Below are 21,909 nucleotides of genomic sequence, written 5' to 3' on the forward strand. Positions count from 1 at the left end.
ACGAAAAATGAAAAAAAGAGAGAAAAAGAGAGAGAGAAAAAGAAAGAAAGAAAGAAAGAGAGAGAGAGAGAGAGAGAGAAACAGCAAATATAATAAAGCAAAGTTTAATAAGAAATTCATTGAAAAATAAATACCCCCATTAAACGAGTGACGCCATTTAAGAGAACATTGGTAGTCACCACAAGACAATACAAGTCGCGAACGAGCACAACAAGACAGACGTTGTTACTCCGCTCGTTGTCGTTGAATAAGGACAGTGTTGTAGCAGGGAAAATTGGCAAAATAGTCAAAACCATGCGTGCGTGTAATTGTGCGTTAAATAGCACGCACAAGAAAGTGAATGCGCAAATATCATTATGTCGCTTTACGAAAATTGTAAAAAATTTTAAGAAATTTTGACAAATTTTAAGATTTTGACATTACGAAAACATTTGTTAATAATATAATGTAAATATATCATTAGCATCACCGTTCAATTTAGGTGATTGTATACAATATACATACACATACCATCAATGTGATAGTTCATCACCTCTACCGTCATCATCGTCATTATTTTCATCGTCGTCGTCGTCATCATCTTTTAACAACGTGTCTGTTGTTGTTATTGTTGTCATCGTCAAACTGATAGCATCAACAACAGCATCGAAAACAAAAACAATAACAACAACAAAATCATCATCAAGCACATCGTCATCAAGCACAGTTCTTATCGTCGCCACCGTTCTATACATTACTTCGTGCTAATCATTTCAAACTTTTCATATCGCGTTAATGTAAACACTGATATGTGGCTTATCGTGGCACCACCACCGACCACACCATCATCCTCCTCATCAACAACAACACAACCATCATCAACAACAACAGTAACACAACCATCATCAACAACAACAGTAACACAACCATCATCAACAACAACAGTAACACAACCATCATCAACAACAACACCATCATCATCAACAACAACAACATCATCATCGTCATCATCATCGTCTTCGTTTTTTTTCATTACAACATCATCTCATCACCGTCTTATTTCCAGCGTCGTCATCATTGCTATCAGTTCATCATTATCATCACTGTTCTCACATCATCATCATCATCATCATCATCATCATCATTATTATTATTATTTGCTGTTCCTACGACCAAATTGTTCAATCTGATTAGCCTAAAATCTGTTTATGTTGATGTTATCATGATGACGTCATAATCACTATGATGTTACCATTATAATAATATCATATACCTCATCATTACCATGTCAATACTATAAGACCCCATCATTATAATAGAGTTAATGCGTTTGTTGTGTTGTTAAATTTGTTGCCAAGTTTTGCTACATGACAACGTTTTAGTCGTCTGATGTGTTGCGTGTTTCAATGTGTGTGTGTGTGTACATATACGTATATATATACGTATATATATATGTATATATATATATATATATATATATGTATATATATATATATATATATATATATATATATGTGTGTGTGTGTGTGTGTGTATGTCCGCTTAGTTAAGATTTACTCTTTTGGAATGCCCCATTATGTAACAAATTTATTGTTTGTTCATAATAAACGAATAATAATTTAAAAACTACAGAAATGATTTTACAATGACCGACCAACTACACACATACACAGCCATACAAACTACACACCGACACAACCACACACGCATCCAGTGAGACAAATAGTTTCACAGTGAGATTCAAATTAATTGAAAGTTTGAGGGAATGATTTCAATAGAATAGCAATTTGAAACATGTGTTGATTTGATATCTGGGAGTTGGTACATATTATCACATCCATGATTATTTTAACGTTGCTTTCTTTTAACTCCTTCTCTTTTTTCTCTTTCTCCCTCCTTGTCTGTTTCTCTCTGTCTGTATCTCTCCCTCCTCCTCTCGCTGTTTTGTTTTCGCTTCTCCACGCCTCTTTCTCTCTCCAAATTTTTCGCGATCATTTCTTTACATTTTACTTTGATTATTTACTGTGTGGTAGTAAGTTTCGAGTGAACTGATAACAATTTTCACTATGACAACAGACATACATACAAACATAATTAAACGTAATTCAACAGACTCGCCCATAAAACATGTGTTTGCGCGCACACACGCGCACACATACAAACAAATAGACAAACATATTTGATAGAACAATTGCACGTAACATGCAAGTTAAAAGTGTTTGTTATCAGCACTCAGAAACTTGCATGCCTCAACATGTACAGCAGGCAGCTAGCCAACTTGCCACCCACACCACACTGTCTCCATGGCCACTGAATCAAACTTTTATCACATCTCCATGGCGACTGTTGAACGTGAAAAGTAACGAATTTGAATCGCTTACAACAGATATGAACGAGTCTCTAAGCACCTGTTCAGTCGTTTAATATGCCTCAATTGCCTCATATATGTTTAGGCTGCCTACACACCAGGGTGTCGGAGTCAGTCGCAGTTAGTCGCTGTTAGTCGCAGTCAGTCGCAGTTAGTCGCAGTTGGGATTTTGGCCAGAGTCGGAGTCGGATTTTGTTGAGGGGTTCAACTTTAAAAAATGTTATTAATTAAAAAAAATAATTATTTTTTCCAAAAATTTTTTTAAGATCGTGTTGTTTGGAAAATAAATGTGTGTAGCAATAGGTAATTATCTTCCTACTGAAAATAAATGCTAAATAATGTCAATAAAATCACACAATTTTTTTCAGTATGTTTTAAAACACGAAAATAAAACAATAATATTTAGAAAAACAGTTACATTGACTGATTTTAAGTGTTTTTAAAGTACTTTCTATTTACTAGCGTTAAAAAAAGTGAAATTTTTTTGGGAGTCGGAACCCAGAGTCAGAAATCGGACGGAGTCGAATATTTTTCATCCGACTCTTACGCTGCTACACGCAAAATACAATCCAGTATACAATATACACGAGATGCACACGACAGGACAAACAACTCGATACAATAGAAACGATACACCACCCACAAACAAATACAACCAACCAGCAGTAGTCAGACAACATACAACCATATTAAAAACGTTCAACGAAACCTACCTTAGACAACAAACAGCACAACCTTAACGCACGACATTCAGCTACTATTTTACGCGCTTAACAACACACTGCGTGCACAGTAGAGCACTGTACTGACATGTATCACATCACATCACATCAAATTATATATCAACCTCATTAAATGCTTCAACAGATTTCAGTGTCATACAAACCATTAAAACGATCTGTCGTCCATCTGCATTCATCCACCTTCAATGTACGCCATTCCAACAGTCCACTGGAGTCGCAGAGTACTTTTGCAATTTCATCAAGTCCTTTTGTAACTTGTGCATGGGTTTGCAGTCAGGATAGTACCTTAAGTACTCATTTTACAAACAAATGCACTAAGACGAATGTACACACACACACACACCACACACACACACACACAAACACACACACACAAACAGACCGATGTGTGTAGTATACATTGCTGGTAATTTCGTAAATTAAATATGAGTGTAATGTTTGCACTTACCTAGCGTTTTTGGTTTTTGAAAAGTTATGTTTTGACGTCATGCAATGAATGATTAGCAAGATTGCACTTAACTGCAAAAGAAATATTCGTATGAGTAGAGTACGCCGTGCATTTGTTCGTTCGTTCGTTCGTTCGTTCGTTCACTCGAACATTTGTTCATCTGTCGGCTTTTTTGCCTTTTTTTTTATAATTTCATCCCTTCATGTTATGTTCAAGTTGGCAAAATTAATCATATTTTACAATATCATCAAATCACTAATTCACAGAGAATGAATGAAAAAACGAAAATAAATGAAGAACGTTAAAGATGTCAACAACTCAGTCAACTACTAATAAATGGTAATTTAAAAATTATTTTAATTAAAATTAAGCTAAATGATTTTTCAATATGATTAAATTACTTTTTTGAAATATTTAAACGCTGATTGAATTCGTGTAATCTGATCGTCAAGTTCATGTCATTTGGATGGAATATGGATGGAAACATCATACACATGTGAATATTTCATCGGGTCAGTCAGTCGGTCGGGAACATCAATCAATCTCGTTGAAATAATGATGCGAAAACTATATAAGGTAATTATTAGGTTTGTTCAATTCTCTTAGATGATGCAATTGTTTTGAATGGCGTCATTCTGGTTAGAAAATACAAATTATTTAAACAAATTTCACAAAAAATCTACTATTTTTTGTAAAAACATTTATTTTATATTTAAACAAAATTATGTTGAATTAAAAAAGAGAAAATAGAATAAAAAAATACAAACAAAAAATAAACAAAAACAACGAGAATGAATGGTTGTGTCGAGGTCTGCCAAAACAATTACAGAGCAGTTAGCAATTATTTATGTTGTGTTTATGTTCTGATTTTGTGCGATTGTGATGTACAGTGTTGGCTATATGTGTGCCTGCCATATCAAATTTCAAACATAACCAACCTACCATCACTTCTGCTACTGCATGTGTGTGTGTGTGTGTGTGTGTGTGTGTGTGTATTTGTTTGAGTGTTTGTGTGTATTTGCCCTTTTGAACGTCTGCGTGTGTGTTTGGCTGGGCTGATGTTTGGACAATTGTGAATCTGCATTTTAATATCAATTAATTCAATATTCGCTTTTCCATTAGCTTTTATTCTCTCTTTTTCTTAATATATATTACTATATACATATAAATAATTTAATGTGTAATGATGAACTTTGCATCACTCATAAGTATTTATTGCAATAACATTACATTAAGTTGTAAGTTGCCCAAATTTAGTGGATGCATGCATATATTTATAGGATGATTGATTTAATACTCACATCAACATGTCAGCAGAGTCATCAACTCTGAAACATTGAATGGAATTGAATCCAGCTACATCTGGATTCATAATAATTCATTTGTTTCATAAGGCCTGCCTGTCTTTACCGCTAGGTCACACACACACACTCACACACACACACACACACACACACACACACACACACTCACACACGTAGTAAACTTGATCCCTTTGTTACCGTTCCAGTCGTTAACAATAAAAATATGGTGATAAAGAAGAAAAAATTATAGTTAGGTATATTAAAAATAAAAAGTAACATAAAATAATAACAATCGTCATCAACATCGTCACTCTTATCCTCATCATCATTATCACCACCATCAACACGGAATTATCATCATCAGCAACAACAACTTCAACATCATCACCATAGCCATCACCATGATTACGAGTCATATGCTCATTAGCATGCACTCTCCATGTAGCCAGTGACATGGTCAAGTGCTTGCAATCCTGGTCAATCTCGCTGGGCTTCAATTAAATGCTAACCGCCACCTCAACGACATCTCATATCAATTCGACACTTATGCATATTTGTAGATATGTGTGTGTGTGTGTTTGTATGTATGTGTGTGTGTGTTTGTATGTATGTGTGTGTATTTAGTACGCCTGCCTCTGTGTTTGTGTAACATGTTTGTTTGTATCTGTTTATGTATGTATGTGTTTATGTTTGTATGTATGTGTGTATATATTTATATATAAAACTACGTTTTTAATTATGCGACAGTATTTGTTTTCATGTCTATGCGTGCATGTGTATTTATGTTTGTAGACTTGTGTATGTGTGGAATTGTGTTGTTTGGATTTATTTGCCTGTGTTTATGTGTGTATGCGATCCTACAAATATTACTGCATACGTCCGTATGTATATGTGAGTGTGTCAATTGTTGTGTGATTAGTTGTCATTGTTTTGAAGTGTTGTCGGCGTTAAGTTATTAAGATTAATTCTGTCGCGTTGAGAAATGTCGTTGTTATGTTGGTTGTGTTGCAAATGGCGATTCTGTTTCCTGTGTAATGTGATACGCATATTTGTATTTGTGTTGTTGTAATGTCGTGTAATTTATTTGCAGAGTCTGTTTGCATCGTTGGGTTTCTTGTACTGTTTGTTTGTTTGTTTGTCTAATCGTTTGTCTGCCGCGCTTTGTTCGATTTAGTTGTTTAATTTTGTCATTTCATGATGTAGTGTTAATTAGTTCGATGTTTTGAGCTGCCGTGTGTTTGCACCAATCAGTTTATATCATAATTTATAAATCATTCATACCGCTTACCCCCTACTCTAAATTTAAATCCAGGACATGCTTTTAATATTTTCATTTGACATGGCCAACCAAACCTAAATCTTGAAAGTTATTTTTTTCAATCTGATTTTTTTTTGTAAAAATTCAAACGTAGAATCAGCAATGACAAGTCGGTATGTTTCAATAAGCTATGTTTCCATATGTTTCTCTACTAAATCTGATAAACAGATATTTTTATTTACAACACGACAGAAAATATCATATGAAAAGAAATAAGCGTCAAGCAATCTAAATTAAAAACATTAATAGCATGCACACAGCGTACAAACAACACACAAAGAAAATACAACCATCACACTAGCAAAAATCAAACAAGCAAACAGTTCAGAGGCCAACATAGTAACAAAACAGAAAACATACAACAAAAACCTACAAACAACAAAACCCAATAGTCATATCTCCGTCAAAAGTCTTATGATAACATGATTTATGTTATCGAATTGCATGCTGCTTTGTTACCATTTGCTCGTATCGCGTGTCGTTGCCGAATGTATCACTAGACAGATTGTCTGTTTTCAGTGAAGTGACTGCGTTCATTTCTGACATAATGAGTGAAAAAATTTGATTTACTCGAGTCTAGGTTCTTGCTGCAAGTCTCGTCTCATTGTCACTTCGTTCTTGTTCGTCATCGCTTCATTGTTACTTCGTTGTTCTGGCTGGTTCGTGACTGTTGCTGCTGCTGCTTTGATTTGTTGCGTGACGTCTGCGAATCATTCATGAACCAACATGTATTGAAGAAAATGTTAAACAAACAGATGAAAAACTTAAGCAGGTTTCCCACACACACACACACACACACACACACACACACACACACACACACACACACACACACAAACACGCACACACACACACACACACACATGTGTAAAAATTTAATTGGTTTTTACGTATTACGAGTTTTAATAAATTGGCAAAAAACATTTGCAAAAAATGAAATACGAAAAATTGTAGGTACGTTTATATATTTTAATCTAATTTTCATAATCAAGTCAACTAATTGAAAGAGAGGATGCATGTATGACAACTACAACCAACAGAAGCATGCATCACAACAACACTAACAATAACACAAAATTGACAAACAATGCGTATTATGTCTGTTTACGAACAAATAATAAAAGTTATTCAAACGAACAACATTAAATCAACTGACAGTTAACAGGGACTACCAACACTGATGCCACCCTCCACACTGCGGCACACACCACCCCGCACGGTGGCACACACCACACACACTGTGGCACACACCGCCCCACACGGTGGGGGTGGCACACACCACACACATCGTTGCACACACGCTCACATTGATACACACCTTAAATAGGACACACATACACCACAGAGATTGCTTGTTCACATATAAACAATTATATATACCATCAAAATTTGGAGTCTGCGTAACCTGTGATGTAGAAACCTGTAGCACATTTATATGCATACATATTCATACATTTGTAGTACTTGAACGTATAATACCATTATACAATTGTAGATTTGTACACACATATTTACTTATCCACTTTTACACATTATTGTGCATTTGACCGTACATTGCAGTTGAAGTAAACATCAACATCAGGCACAGACAGAAATATTCTTAAAAGATAAACCACATTTATCAAGTCAACTTAAATTTTTAGGCAACAATTTGTTTGAAACTGCATTCACTTGACATTTTGTCCAAACACTAATATTATAACTTCTTTTGGAAGAATTATGTTACACAAAACCACCATTGTGAATGACTGCTTGACGCAAGCATTAAAAACACATTCACATCATTTTTTCTACCAATAAAACATGAGTGTTGCTTGCATTCTTATCTCAAACAAAAGCCATGGCGGTCAAGTAGCCACATACACAGAAGCAGGGCACGTTATTACGTTATATACTACTATCTCGCGATGAAAGGGAATGATACTTGATCTAAATCGAGATTACAAACACCACAATCGATAATGAGGTCACGTAAGTCAACAGCCTTGTAAAAAATTATTCCCTCCGATAGAAATACTCAATGTATAATCGTTCGTTGAAAGATGTTGTTGATGCATTTCAACAATCACATGGGGTTGATCGTTCATGAATATTGAATATGGTAAATAAATTATTTGCATAGTTTAAAAATGAGTTTCACCATTTTTAATGATATGTAATTAATATTATTATGAATTATTATAAATTAAGTATAAATAATTTAAAATAATAATGATAAATCTTGAATAATAAAATAGTAATTATTATTTTCCGTTGAGTGTTTGCTATTTTTATTTCATGATGGTTTTTTTGCATTTATTTGAGTTAGTCTTGCATGTCGGCTGCTTAGCAATCCAACGACACCACACCACACCACACCACACCACATGCTCGTCCGACTTGGATTTTCCCGAAGAATAGATTAATCAAATAACAATGAAACATTTGTCAACAGACTCGTTAATATTCACGTAAACTCGGCGCTACAATTGACAACATTGCAATTTTCATTATCAACGTTATCATTATTACCCTAACCATCTTCATCATCAACAACATCATCATCAACAACATCATCATCATCATCAACATCATCAACAACAACATCATCATCATCATCAACGTCATCATCTACATCCTCATCAACAACAACAACATCATCATCAACATCATTTTCATCATCATAGCCATCATAATCACCATCGTCATCATCACCACCACCACCTTGTTTACATTTTTAACGTTGCATAATTTGTTCCCATGGAATTCGCATGCATCCAGGTTCTTAAAACATTGCCTGCTCTCATAATTTTTATTTCATTTTAAAAATTCATTTAATTTATGCTAGGGGCCGTTCGTGTTTCTTTTTGTGATGATGTGATGTTGTTGTTGTATGTAATGTAATGATGTGATGATGATGTTGTTGGTGTTGTTGTGATGTAATGATGTGATGATGATGTTGTTGGTGGTGTTGCTGTGATGTAACGATGTGATGATGTTGTTGTTATGCTGTTGTTGGTGTTGTTGGTGTTGTTGTAATGTAATGATGTGAGGATGATGTTGTTGTTGTTGTTGTGATGTAACGATGTGATGATGTTGTTGTTATGCTGTTGTTGGTGTTGTTGTGATGTAATGATGTGGCAAAAAAAAAACATAAAACCTCGTGGCAGGTGTCGTCGGCAAATCAATGATGATGAAACTCATCATCATTATATCATCTCAGTTATCATTGCCTTACAGCATATTATTATCGCTAATTATCAATTTAATATGATTGAAAAATTACATAACTGATAAAGAAATATGAAACAAATTTATACCACATCCAGAATGAATATTTTCGCTTGGTCTAAGTTACATCATGACGCTTTGTTGTTACAATGTGTATAATGTGGATGGATCTGTATGTTTGAGACGTATTGTTGTTGTTGTCTTTTATCATACGTACTACTACACAAGTTAATTTCATGTTGTTATCTGGTAGCTAATTTTCTAAACTTCATAAATATTTCAACATAAAACCAACAAAACCTAACATAACCAGCCCCACATACGAATACGAGCAGACAACATGTTGAAGCCACAAATAAAGACATACGACATGAAGTTGAATCATTCCAGCATGACCGAATACGCAATGAAGAATGACACGAGCGGAGCAGAGCAGAACACCTCAACACGTTCCTTCGATCATTATTCTTGCAACTGCCATTCAACTTTTCACCTTGACTCCAATTTCTCAAACAGACTCGCCTACCTACATAGAAAGCTGCAACAGATGTCATTTGAACAAAACAAAATAAATTACTACAAAAACCAAACAAAAAAAACATAAAAACAAAATAATAAATTGAAAAAGGCAAAGAAAAATAGGTCGGGTTGATAAAGATGTTTAAAAAAATTTGCTGAAATGTTTTCTAACAAGAATGCAGATGATTTTGTTTTTGTTTGAAATAACTTCAACCTGTCTGACTGTATATCTTCTTACTCTTAAATAACACACTTGAAATAGTGGGTTGATGATGGCCTATGTTTTTCTACTTTTCCCACAGCCTTCAATGTTTCTATCGCACTCATTTTACTTCGCAAAAAAACAAAATAATTTGTTTAATATATTAGCTTTAGCGGCATAATACATCTGTGTGTAGAAATCTGTCAAAATATTTATTTAAAATCGTTGTTGAGTTTTGTATGTTTCAATTGCTTGTGTCAACCTTTTTTAGCTCAAGTCAAATACTAAAATTATCTTCTATTAAAATATCTGCCCACACTATTTAAACCATAATTGCTTAGTTTATTGTTCAGACACACAAAAATGACTTTTCATAACGTCAATTCTTAAACAGATCAGTCCGACAAAGTTTGCCTTGCGGTTCTTAGATTCAACAGCAGTCAACAGCTACTTTGTTTTCTATGTGATTTCAAATATTATACAGCGAAATATAAATAACACAAAAATGTTTCTTTAAAGATTTTACGGCAAAATAATTTTCATTAGAAATGAACCATGCCCGTTTATTTTACACATTCATGCTGGGTTTTTTTGCTTCTAAGTTATTTTTACGTGTGCCAACTTCCAAACCTCCAACACCTATGTGAGACTTCCATGTGTTTTTAACATGTATTCTTAACACATGAGCTATTTTTTACTGTTTTTAACACAACATAGTTTTTTTTTATTTTTTTTATCTGAAAATTTGATTTCACAAGATGATTCTCATAACAGATTTAGAGAATTTTTATGAAATAGACATGTTTTTATGTAAATTAACTTTTACATATATTTAGTATTAAGTTTATTCTGTATTTATCTGTTTACAGTTTAGAAAAATGTTTTTTAAACATTATGATGCTGCAAACGACTGAGTTGGGATCGCGATCACGTGGCTGGCTGACTATGACGTCATTAACAAAAGTACTCAGAATTTAATGACTATCGTAAAGAAATTAAATAATATTTATAATAAGAAATAATTAAATGAATGAATGAATGAATGAACGAACGAACGAATGAACGAACGAATGAATGATTGACTTTGAATAAAAAGCAGTTCATCATTTTTTTCTAACTTGAATAATAAGAGCGACACACAGCATATAGAACATGCATGCCGTTCATTTCAGCGATTGATTTATTGATCAGACAGCCCGGTTAAACAGAATAACACTTACACACACATCAACAAAGGCTCTCCTACACGAATGGTGAATGTCGAAGCTAGCCCAAACAAGTAATAAGTTCAACTAAATTCAACAACGTTTAATTAAAATTCAATTTACAAACAAACAATTACTAACAAAAAGTCATTAAAACACACATGCAGACACACGTGTTATAAGAAAACATAACGACACATGTGTACAAACACACCACATACACACTACACACACACCACACACACAAACACACACACGAATGAACGAAGCGTATACAGACACAAACTCCATCTCACAGGTATGACTAACAACATGCTTGTTCGTTCGTAGTTCATATACATTAAACGCTTATTACATTTCGCCATATGTTTCATTTCAAGGTATACATCGTTTTCCTATCCCTGGTAAAGCACCAAGAACATTAATAAACTGCTAAATGATAAGAAATGGCCCGAAAGCACGTTCACAATTAACACCATCCAACCGACCAGCCAGCGAATACAACACATGCACACACGTGTCTGTGTGTCTTTCTCTCTCTCTCTCTCTCTCTCTCTCTCTCTGTCTGTCTGTGTATCTCTCTCTCTCTCTCTCTCTCTCTCTCTCTCTCTCTGTGTCTGTCTGTGTGTGAATGTGAACTGAACTGCTCACGTTTCAATTTCAAGAATTTTTTACATTTTATTGTTTACGAAATTCAAAATAAGTTGCAAATATAAATTTTAAAACTTCATAAAAAAGTATATTTTCCGAAGACAACCGTAGTGCGAAAACATTATGCAAAACTACGGACAAGGCCCAAAACGACGGAAATGATTCGAAGATTGAATTTTTAAATAGATTTATTCAATTTAGCAATGTTGTTTTTTATTATGATTTTCTTCTTGATGTAACTCCTCAACGCTGACATCAATCCATTCAAAGTATATGATTGTTGGCGTTAAATTATTACTTCAAATCTATGAAATACAAATTATACTTTGGGCGTGTCTTAGCAGAAACACACACACACTCACTTACGCACATACACACACACATATATATATGTGTGTGTGTATGTGTGTGTGTATATATAATGTGTGTATACTTAATCCCCTTTCTGTGTATGCTTTGGCTAGAAAATGATGTTAAGCAGACAAAAATGCAAACATGCATGTGTTAACTTCATACTTCTCGATAATATTCCTATATTTATTTATTTATGTTGCCTAAATATTGCCAGTGACCTAGAAAGTGGAGAATATGTGTGATTTTGTGGAAGATCTGTTAGTGCGTTTCGTCAGGTTATTTTGTGCCTTATTAATGTTATAAATTTTGTGAACGTATCTTCATATTTACTTACAGGTAGGTGTGTGTGTGTGTGTACACTGGAATGAGTAGCAACTGATTCGATATCAACATACCTTTCAGATCTCTTGTTTAGGTCTAGTGGTAAATTTTTAATAAAGGATGACTTATAGTTAACTTTTAAAGAGTGATTTTATTATATTAAATACATTTTAGAAATTTATTTTATTTAATTTTATTTGGGTTAGTGGGTGAAAAGAACAGGATTTCACTTGTGTGTCATTTTTAATAAATTAATTAATTGAATTGAACTTATATAATTGTTGCTTTGTAGACTGCATTCCACGTATCCACCGAAAAACGACCAATCAATTAATTTGCCACACACACAACACAAACTCTTAACAAAAAAACAAACAATCAAACAAACACACAAACAAACAGACAAACAAACAAACAATTAATTTGGATGAAATACCTCACGTGCCAGCCGACAAGAACCGTCACAAGTTCATGACAAACTTCTTCCATATTTGGAAGCATAAAACTGATTGAATACGGGTAAGGAACAAATCCAATTCTGGTTACATTACGCAAGACCAACCGGGCGAGACCAGGCGCGTTCGTAGGCCAGCCAGCTAATGAAGCAACACGTGTCAGTGTTTCACATTTCTTCCCATTGTACTCCCACTTGCGCAACCTGCATCTCGCTTGCATACAACTTGTGTATCAGAATATAACCAACATGTAATTATGCAATTATACACTTACCTGAACAGGTAAACATGTTGATCGCATATGTATATACTTATATATTTTGTTTAACACTCACGCACGAGCGCACACACACACACACACACACACACACACATATATATATATATATATACATTTATATATATTATATATATATACATTTATTTATTTATATATTTATATATATATATACGAGGGTTATTTTTATTTTGTTCGTGTTAAGTGTTGCATATACTTGCATCGTGTCATGCAATTATTTGAATGTTTTGTATAAATTTAGATAACTTTTGACATGTTTGTGTGAGTGTGTGTGAATATGCGCACATATGATATGCTATGTGCACTTGATTCCATGGTGCTTGTTTGTATGTCTGCATGCCTCTCTGATTATCAGATTCTTTGGATGTGTTGCTTGGGTTGAAGAACCTTTTTTTTATGTTATTGTCACCATTTTGTAATAAGCGTTCAAATGTTCTAAGGACAAATTCCTATACGTCTAACTAAAATTTATAAAAAAAAAGTGCAAAAGTATCGGAGGAAGTTTTCAAATGAAAAACATGTAAAAAAATAATGTCTAACGAGAAGAATCCTACTTACTGACGGTTTCCTTTTTGAACAGATTCAAAATACATCAATTGTTTATATGCAAACTGCTTAGATCTTCCGTAGATCCAATTACTTCTTTTTGTAAGATTCCAGTAAGTGAATTATTGCGTTTTTGAAAAAATAAATTATTTAAATTATTCGTAATCAATAAATATTTTATGATTACAATTTAAAGGAAATCTTACTTCTGTTTGTATGACTCAGCTTTCTAATTTAAAAAGATTCGATGGACATATTTTCTAAACAATAGTGTGGTTGGTAGTGAGTAGTGAATTAGTAAATTAGTCAATATTCAATATTCAATATTTATAGAGTACATACTGGATGAGCACACACACACACACACACACACACAAACTACAACAACAACAAATGAAGATTGGCACAAATACAAAAAATTTATAATTTACTATCGCATTTTCAAACATACACACAAATATATACTTACACTCACACAGATACATACAAATGAAGAATATGTAAAAATGCATACATACACAAAAACATATACGCAGACATCTCCAAGCTTAAGCAAATGAACGCAAACGTAAAATAAAGAGATGTTGAGTCGGATAAACTAAATCTGGCTCGTGTTGAAAGATCCACTCTATGATGGAATGTCCGTTTTGTTATGTCTAACCTATTCTACTCTGTTTTTACATTGTTCAATTTCGCTTGACTCAAATGGTTTTGTTTGTGTGGCTTGTTGTTTTGTTTTTATTTTGATGACCTTACCTGTTATAAATAATTAATGCTGACATGAGGTTTGGAAATTTATCTTTACTAACACACACACATACACGGTCAGACAAACACACAGAGACACACAGACACACACACGAGAACATATAGATATATATACTTTTTATATATGTTTATATGTGTGTGTGTGTACGTGTGTGTTGTATGTGTGTTGTGTGTGTGTGTGTGTGCGTGTGTGTGTGTGTGAATGTATTGTTGTACTGTAATAATAAAATAATAAACCACAAACCTCAACAAAATTTCATTTTTTTTTGTTTAACTCTCCGCGCATATGAAATAAATCACGGATTAATTTTTTAAATAAATCAATTAGTCGCAAATCATCACCATGACAACCGAACGCAGCCAAAGATTCTAGAAAATTATATTTTTTGAGTTTGTTCTTAGATTTTATAATTAATTAAAACTTTCCTCCCGAGATATTCTATTTTGGTTAGGTTGCCCTCTTGACTGCTCGTTAATGTCCTCAACATAACGGTCTAACGATGCTGGCAGAGTTGCTGAGTGAATGTTCGTCTGCCAGTTTTATGCCAGATTAGATTAACGTTCAACAAACACGTGATGACGTACTGACAACGCATTAATACTTCATTTTCTCGACATTATCAACTTTATAAGCAAATTAATAAACATATTGTTAAACAAACAAACAAATAAACAAACAAATACATCTACTCATATATTCATTCTTCTGTTCATTAGTTTATTTTATCATAAAACTCTTCAAAAACGTTAACTTTATCTGTCTATATTTGTAATAAGTTATAAATAATGTTGTATATAACACACACACACACACACACACACACACACACACACACACACACACACACACACACACACACACAGACACACACACACACATACACACACTCGCGCACGCACGCACATACACACAAACACATGCGCGCACACACACACACACACACACACATACATATATATATATATATATATATAGCACAGAGTTTGCGCATGAAATAGCATAAATTATTCTTTTATCAGTTCATAAAGAAAAGCAAGGTCAGAAATGATTCCTCGATAGGGATTCAGAAATGTTGTTCTGTGCGTCTGTTTGTGTGTGTGTTTGTATATATATGTGTGTGTGTGTGTGTGGTGTGAGTATATGTCCGTGAGTGCGTTTTTGTATGCGCGTGTGCACGCTTTTTTATGCGTGAGTGTGTTTTAGTTAATGTGCATTTTTATGTTGCGTTTCTTGTAATTTATGACGTGATGTTGTGTTTATTGTTTCGTTTCAAATTTACTGAGGTTGCTACTATGATTATACGTATCTGGTTGGTTTGAACTGTGTTGTTAGTTATACCATGTTGTTTAATGTTAATTGTTGCTTATACTATACAGAGTGTATACGTAATACTAAACAGTTTGATGAATAAGTTGGAGGTTTGTTATAATTAGTTATATTGTGCTGGTTCTCGTCTTTTATTGAAGTAAGTAAGCCTGGTGGGAATGAAGAGTTTTTGTGTGGAGTGTTGCTGAGACTGTGTGCGCGTGTGTGTTTGTGTGTGTGTGTGCGCGTGTGTGCGCATGTGTGTGATGCGTGTGATGTGTGTGTGCGTGCTGTTGCTTTTGCTTTTTTGCCTTTATCGCAATTTATTTAACAAACTATAATCTTAGTCACACTTGATGAAATATATAAATGCTTAAAGGAAGTATTTTTCTTAAGCATGACACGTAAACAATGAGGCATCCTCACGTAATGAAAACATAAACATAGCAACATTTACGCAACCCCGACATTCCTATCGTTAAATAAACAGTTTGGTCAGTCTGTTTAAAAATAAAATTAACATCTGGCAACGACGAACGAACGAACGAAATCTCCGAACGCTGGCAACTTAGCGGCGCAGATAAAAATAACACGAGTGCAGTCTGTCCATGCGATACAACTCATAGATGTCTCGATGTAATAGACATCTATGAATACAACTCTACTTAACTATCGTTACAGTATTATATTTGCATCTGTGAAACGAGACGATACAAAAAATACGAAACGAAAAAAAGCGAAAACAGAAATGAAGATGCTTATTAGAAGTATTAAATATAACATTTGTGTAATGACGAGCATGGCTCAGTATATGCACTGTGTTTATAATTTTTTAAGAGCATCGTATTTCTTTTCCTACTATTCTGTTTGCTACTATCATGTCTGCTTGTGTCATGTTTGCTGATGTTTTGTTTTCAACTACACGCAACTTATACCACACATGCTTGCTTGCTGAAGATGCACAGCACCAAACTGGGTGTCTGGTAACGATATTACTATACCACCCACAACAACAACATCAGCAAGCTACAAAAACATCACCACGTTACATTACATTCAGTATCATCAACATTAAAAGCGTCATCAACAATAATTTGAACGGCAACGCTTGTGCCAGCAACCTTATCACACAAATAAAACACAAAGTAAACATAGTTCCAGAACTCGAGTTCAATTTGCATCTCAACTAACAACGACAACACAATCAGCAACACCAGAACCAACAACATCAAAGCCCAAAACTTGTAAAGTAAAACGACGAAAACAAAAAGAACACTGCCACCAATCAAGCGCGAATCTAGACAATTTTGACAGGAGAGGCTAACATTTTAAAATGTTTAAATTTTGAAATTTGCCAAGAACCTAGTCAAATTTCTACTGCTACTAGAGCCAAAATTTTGCTAGCGACTTAAAACTGTTTTCTTAATGTAAAAACTGAATTTTTTTGACTTTTTAAAAAAATCCTTCTCACCACGGCCTCCAGATCCGCCGCTGGTAGCAATTGTTTCAGCATGACCGGTCGACAAATGAAATTTCAGACCATGTCACAAGTTGGTTGACGGCAGGAGGCATGTTATAAATAGCATCAGCAACAACAAGCCTACTGTATAATGTAGTACGTGTGTGGACTCCACCTGAGTGAGTGAGTGAATGATGAGCTTGTTTTGATGATGATGATGATGGTGAAAGGTTTATGATGATGTTATACCAACAATAACAATAATGATAACAACGATGATGATAATAAATAATATAATAACAATGGTGATGATGAATAGTGGTGGTGATGGAAACGATGCGATAAATAAAATGATAGACTGGTGTAGAGAAGAGTAGTCAGCATTAAAACGTTTGGACGGACGAGAAAGATGAAGAATATAGTTTGTTGATTTCTCTGATGATGCAATATTGAAAATAAAACCTGACAATGATATGAGAACAATTATATGGTACTACATCTGTCACTATCTTTCTATCTTTTTATTCAATTTTAGAGGTTTATCTTTCTTTCACGATGAAAATGTCAATAACAAGACGTGACGATAACAAAACTGATAAAGACGATAGTCGGGATGAAATCTGATAGCTACGAAAAATAAAGAAAAATTGTATAAGGATTCGGATGAACCATGCGGTGATAATAAAATGATGAAAGATAAAATTAAACAACAAAAGTTGCACTGTGTTGGATGATGACGAGGATGATGAGGATAAAGAGTAAGATGTCAGTGGCGAGTAAGATGACCATGGTGGGTAATAAAATGGACATTAAATCTTTTGAAATCGCTGCATCAACTAAGCAGCCTCATGCTGCTGCTGATTTATGATGCTAGCCAAGTAACTCACACTTATGTGCTGGGATATATAAAAATCCTCTTTTAGGATAGCATTACATTGCTTTTGTCTGTTTAAACTTTTGTCTCTGTATCATTCTATTTTTTAATTTAATTTTCAATGTATCCGTCAATTCATAAGTTAATCTTTCATTCTCAGATATATGTCTATCTATTCATCTATCTATCTGTTTGTCTGTCCATACATCCATCTATCCATCCATTTCATAGGTTCAATTGTTCAGCCACCATTCTTTTGTCCAAACGTTTATCTATTTGTTAATTAATCCATCAATCTATCTTTTTTCATAAATAAGTGTATCATCGTTTATGTTCAATTGATTTATTTAACTAATGATTTTGTTCATTTATTTATATTTACATTTATTTACTCAACTATTAATACACCCTACATTCATCTATTCATCAATTCATCTACACATGCATTCATTCATCTATTTATACATTCATCCATCTATCTATCTGTTTATACATCCATAAATCCAGTCATCTGTCTATCCATTTGTTTATATATCTATCTGTTTATTTGTTTATACATCCATACATCCCATCCATTCATTTATGCATTCATTCATCCATCCATCTAGTTATATAATCATTACTCCATCCATCCATGTATCCATTTGACCATCTAGTTAAGTATCCATAAATCCATCCATGTATCTATTCATACATCTACTTATATATATATATATATATATCCATACATCCACCTTGTAACAACACTCATCCAACTAATAATATAATATATCCATCCATATGTCCATCCATGCATCCATTTATCTATCAAAAGTCTTCTCACATTAAATCTACTTAAGCGTTGTTTTCTCCCTTTCTATTTATAGCTTCAGCAGAATATATTAGCAAATGTTTAGGTAAGGCTGTTTACATATTTTCTTTTAGCATATCGTTACCTTTGTAGTTTGCGGGGTGATGCTAGGTCGAGGTTACGAAGATTTCATTTCGAAAATTATTTCTGTCTATAATTGTGAGAAAATTGGTTAACGATAAAAAAGTTTATTTAATAAAATTAATTAAAAAAAATTGTACATTCAAAAATTTTGTTATAAAATACCTGGGAGATTTTAATCGGGATTTTTGCGTTATAAACAAACAAGAGAAAAATTTATTTTAGAGTCGAAAACAAAAACTAAAAAAACTTGCAGTGAATGAACCGCGTGATATTTATAATATAAATATCCATGAGTAGAAGCATCGTAAGAAAAATTGACGTCATTTTTATGCAAATGTTTGTGGTATGTTATGTTGGCCTTATGTTTGCAGCACATACAAAAACATGTTTGCCGGCTTATATTTGTTTATTTTGTGTGGAGTTATTTCTTTTTTAATTCAGTCAAACATAATTTTTTTCATTACTGTGGGTTCGTGGTGAGTGTTTATTTGTAGATGTTGATGCATATTTCTATGACTATGTTTACGGGTATTTGCATTTATTTAATTGCGTTTGCATGTATGTGTGCTAGTATGTGTGTGTATTTCCATGTATTATGATGTGTGTATGCATGTATGGGTGTGTGTGTTTGTTTGTGTCTGTGTGTTTGGATGTGTGTGCGCGTGTGTGTTTGACGAGCATGTGTTGTAATGATATGCGACACCACTTCAGAATAACAATGAACTCTCACACTGGCATAGTCCCGTGTTATTTGACACGTTCGATGGTGCTGCTATATAAATGGATTCACCATTGCTATATCGTTTGCATGAGTGAGTGAGTGGATGAATGATTGATTGAAAGAAGTAACAAATGAGTAAACCAACTAACAATTGAATCAATCCATCAAATTAATCAGTAAACATTCAAAACAATGCTTAAATTAATTAATCGACCGATGGATAAATGAACAAACAAAACAAGGTATCCAATCTGGTTTACTGTCATTATGTAGGTTTTCGCGCATATATCTTTGGGTTCATGTCTGTATATAGGTTTGTATGTATGTTTGTTCGTTTGTATGTATGCATGTTTGTCCTCTTGTTTGTTTGTATGCATGTTCATTCTCTTGCTTGTTTGTATGCTTGTGTGTCTGTATGTAGGTTTGTGTGAACGTATGTAAGTACATGTAAATTTTTGGATGCATAGTTGCACGCAATTTTTTTTCTGTACGTAAGTTTCGTTTCTTCCGTTCCGTTATTAATTTTATTCCGAGAATATTACAATTATTTATTAAAAAGTTTTTCGTTTCCAGCCGCTGCTACCACCATCATCATCTTCTGCATCATCGTCTTTATCACATTCATCATCTTTTTCATCTTCGTCCTCATCGTCATCTCCTTCATTATCTCAATCATCTTCATCATCGTGATTGTCATCTTTCTCATTGGTACTAATAACAATGTACATTCTCACTTTCATCATTATCAAAATAATAATAATAATCATAATAATAATAATCATAATAATCATCATCATCATAATCATCATCATAACCATCATCATTATCATTCTCACCATCATCATCATTTTGTCCATCATTATTATCACTCTACAATGCGTTTCTAATACATCACATTCCATTCACATCACTTCATCAAATAAATAATCATTTACATCCGAAAAACAACACAACCACTCCTTCTTCCTAATTGAGGAAAATTATGAAATGTCCAATGAATGGTACATCAAAACTGTCGTTGATTAATTTTTACAGTGTTGAATTTCTATGCGTCCATCCAGACGTACATGTGAAATTGAAACAATTTCTTTCAATCATGAAAAACATTTATTTTCTCTACATACTCAGTCATCTGTTACTTGAGAAAATGCTAAAAAAAGTAGGACAATGTAAGTTATAAAAATTTAAATAAGAAAGAATTAAATTAATATATTTTACTAATTAATTAATTAATTAATTAATTATTATATATTGGAATGAGGTAAACACAAATTATCGACTTAGCCAACTCTTGTAATGCTAAATAGACGCACGTGAGATTTGTTTTGTTGTCTGCCTGTCGATACCATATCATCCCATCACATGCATCACTACACATCAAAGGGTAACTTCTATCTAATTTAATATCTCTGTTATTTGAGAATGCTAGTAATATATATATATATATATACATGTATATGTGTTGTGTTTGCATGTGCATGTATGTTTGTATGTGTATGTATGTATGTACGTATGTATGTATGTATGTATGTATGTATGTATGTATGTATGTATGTATGTATGTATGTATGTATGTATGTATGTATGTATGTATGTATGTATGTATGTATATATGCATGTATGTATGTATGTATGTATGTATGTATGTATGTATGTATGTATGTATGTATGTATGTATGTATGTATGTATGTATGTATGTATGTATGTATGTATGTATGTATGTATGTATGTATGTATGTATGTATGTATGTATGTATGTATGTATGTATGTATGTATGTATGTATGTATGTATGTATGTATGTATGTATGTATGTATGTATGTATGTATGTATGTATGTATGTATGTATGTATGTATGTATGTATGTATGTATGTATGTATGTATGTATGTATGTATGTATGTATGTATGTATGTATGTATGTAA

General features: G+C 33.3%; 1 protein-coding gene across 1 annotated transcript in view; it reads right to left on the reverse strand.

The window, feature by feature from the left end:
• Window positions 1-21,107: 21,107 nt before the first annotated feature.
• The window catches only part of HELRODRAFT_159111 (hypothetical protein), a gene marked incomplete at both ends in the record, with an annotated part of 5,790 nt that continues 4,988 nt past the window's right edge, over window positions 21,108-21,909 (reverse strand). The window contains one exon of the mRNA XM_009011024.1: window positions 21,108-21,133. Coding sequence (XP_009009272.1) covers window positions 21,108-21,133 — 26 coding nt within the window. The remainder of the gene's footprint in view (window positions 21,134-21,909) is intronic.

Source organism: Helobdella robusta, assembly GCF_000326865.2.
Source record: "Helobdella robusta unplaced genomic scaffold HELROscaffold_1, whole genome shotgun sequence".
Lineage (NCBI taxonomy): Eukaryota > Metazoa > Annelida > Clitellata > Rhynchobdellida > Glossiphoniidae > Helobdella > Helobdella robusta.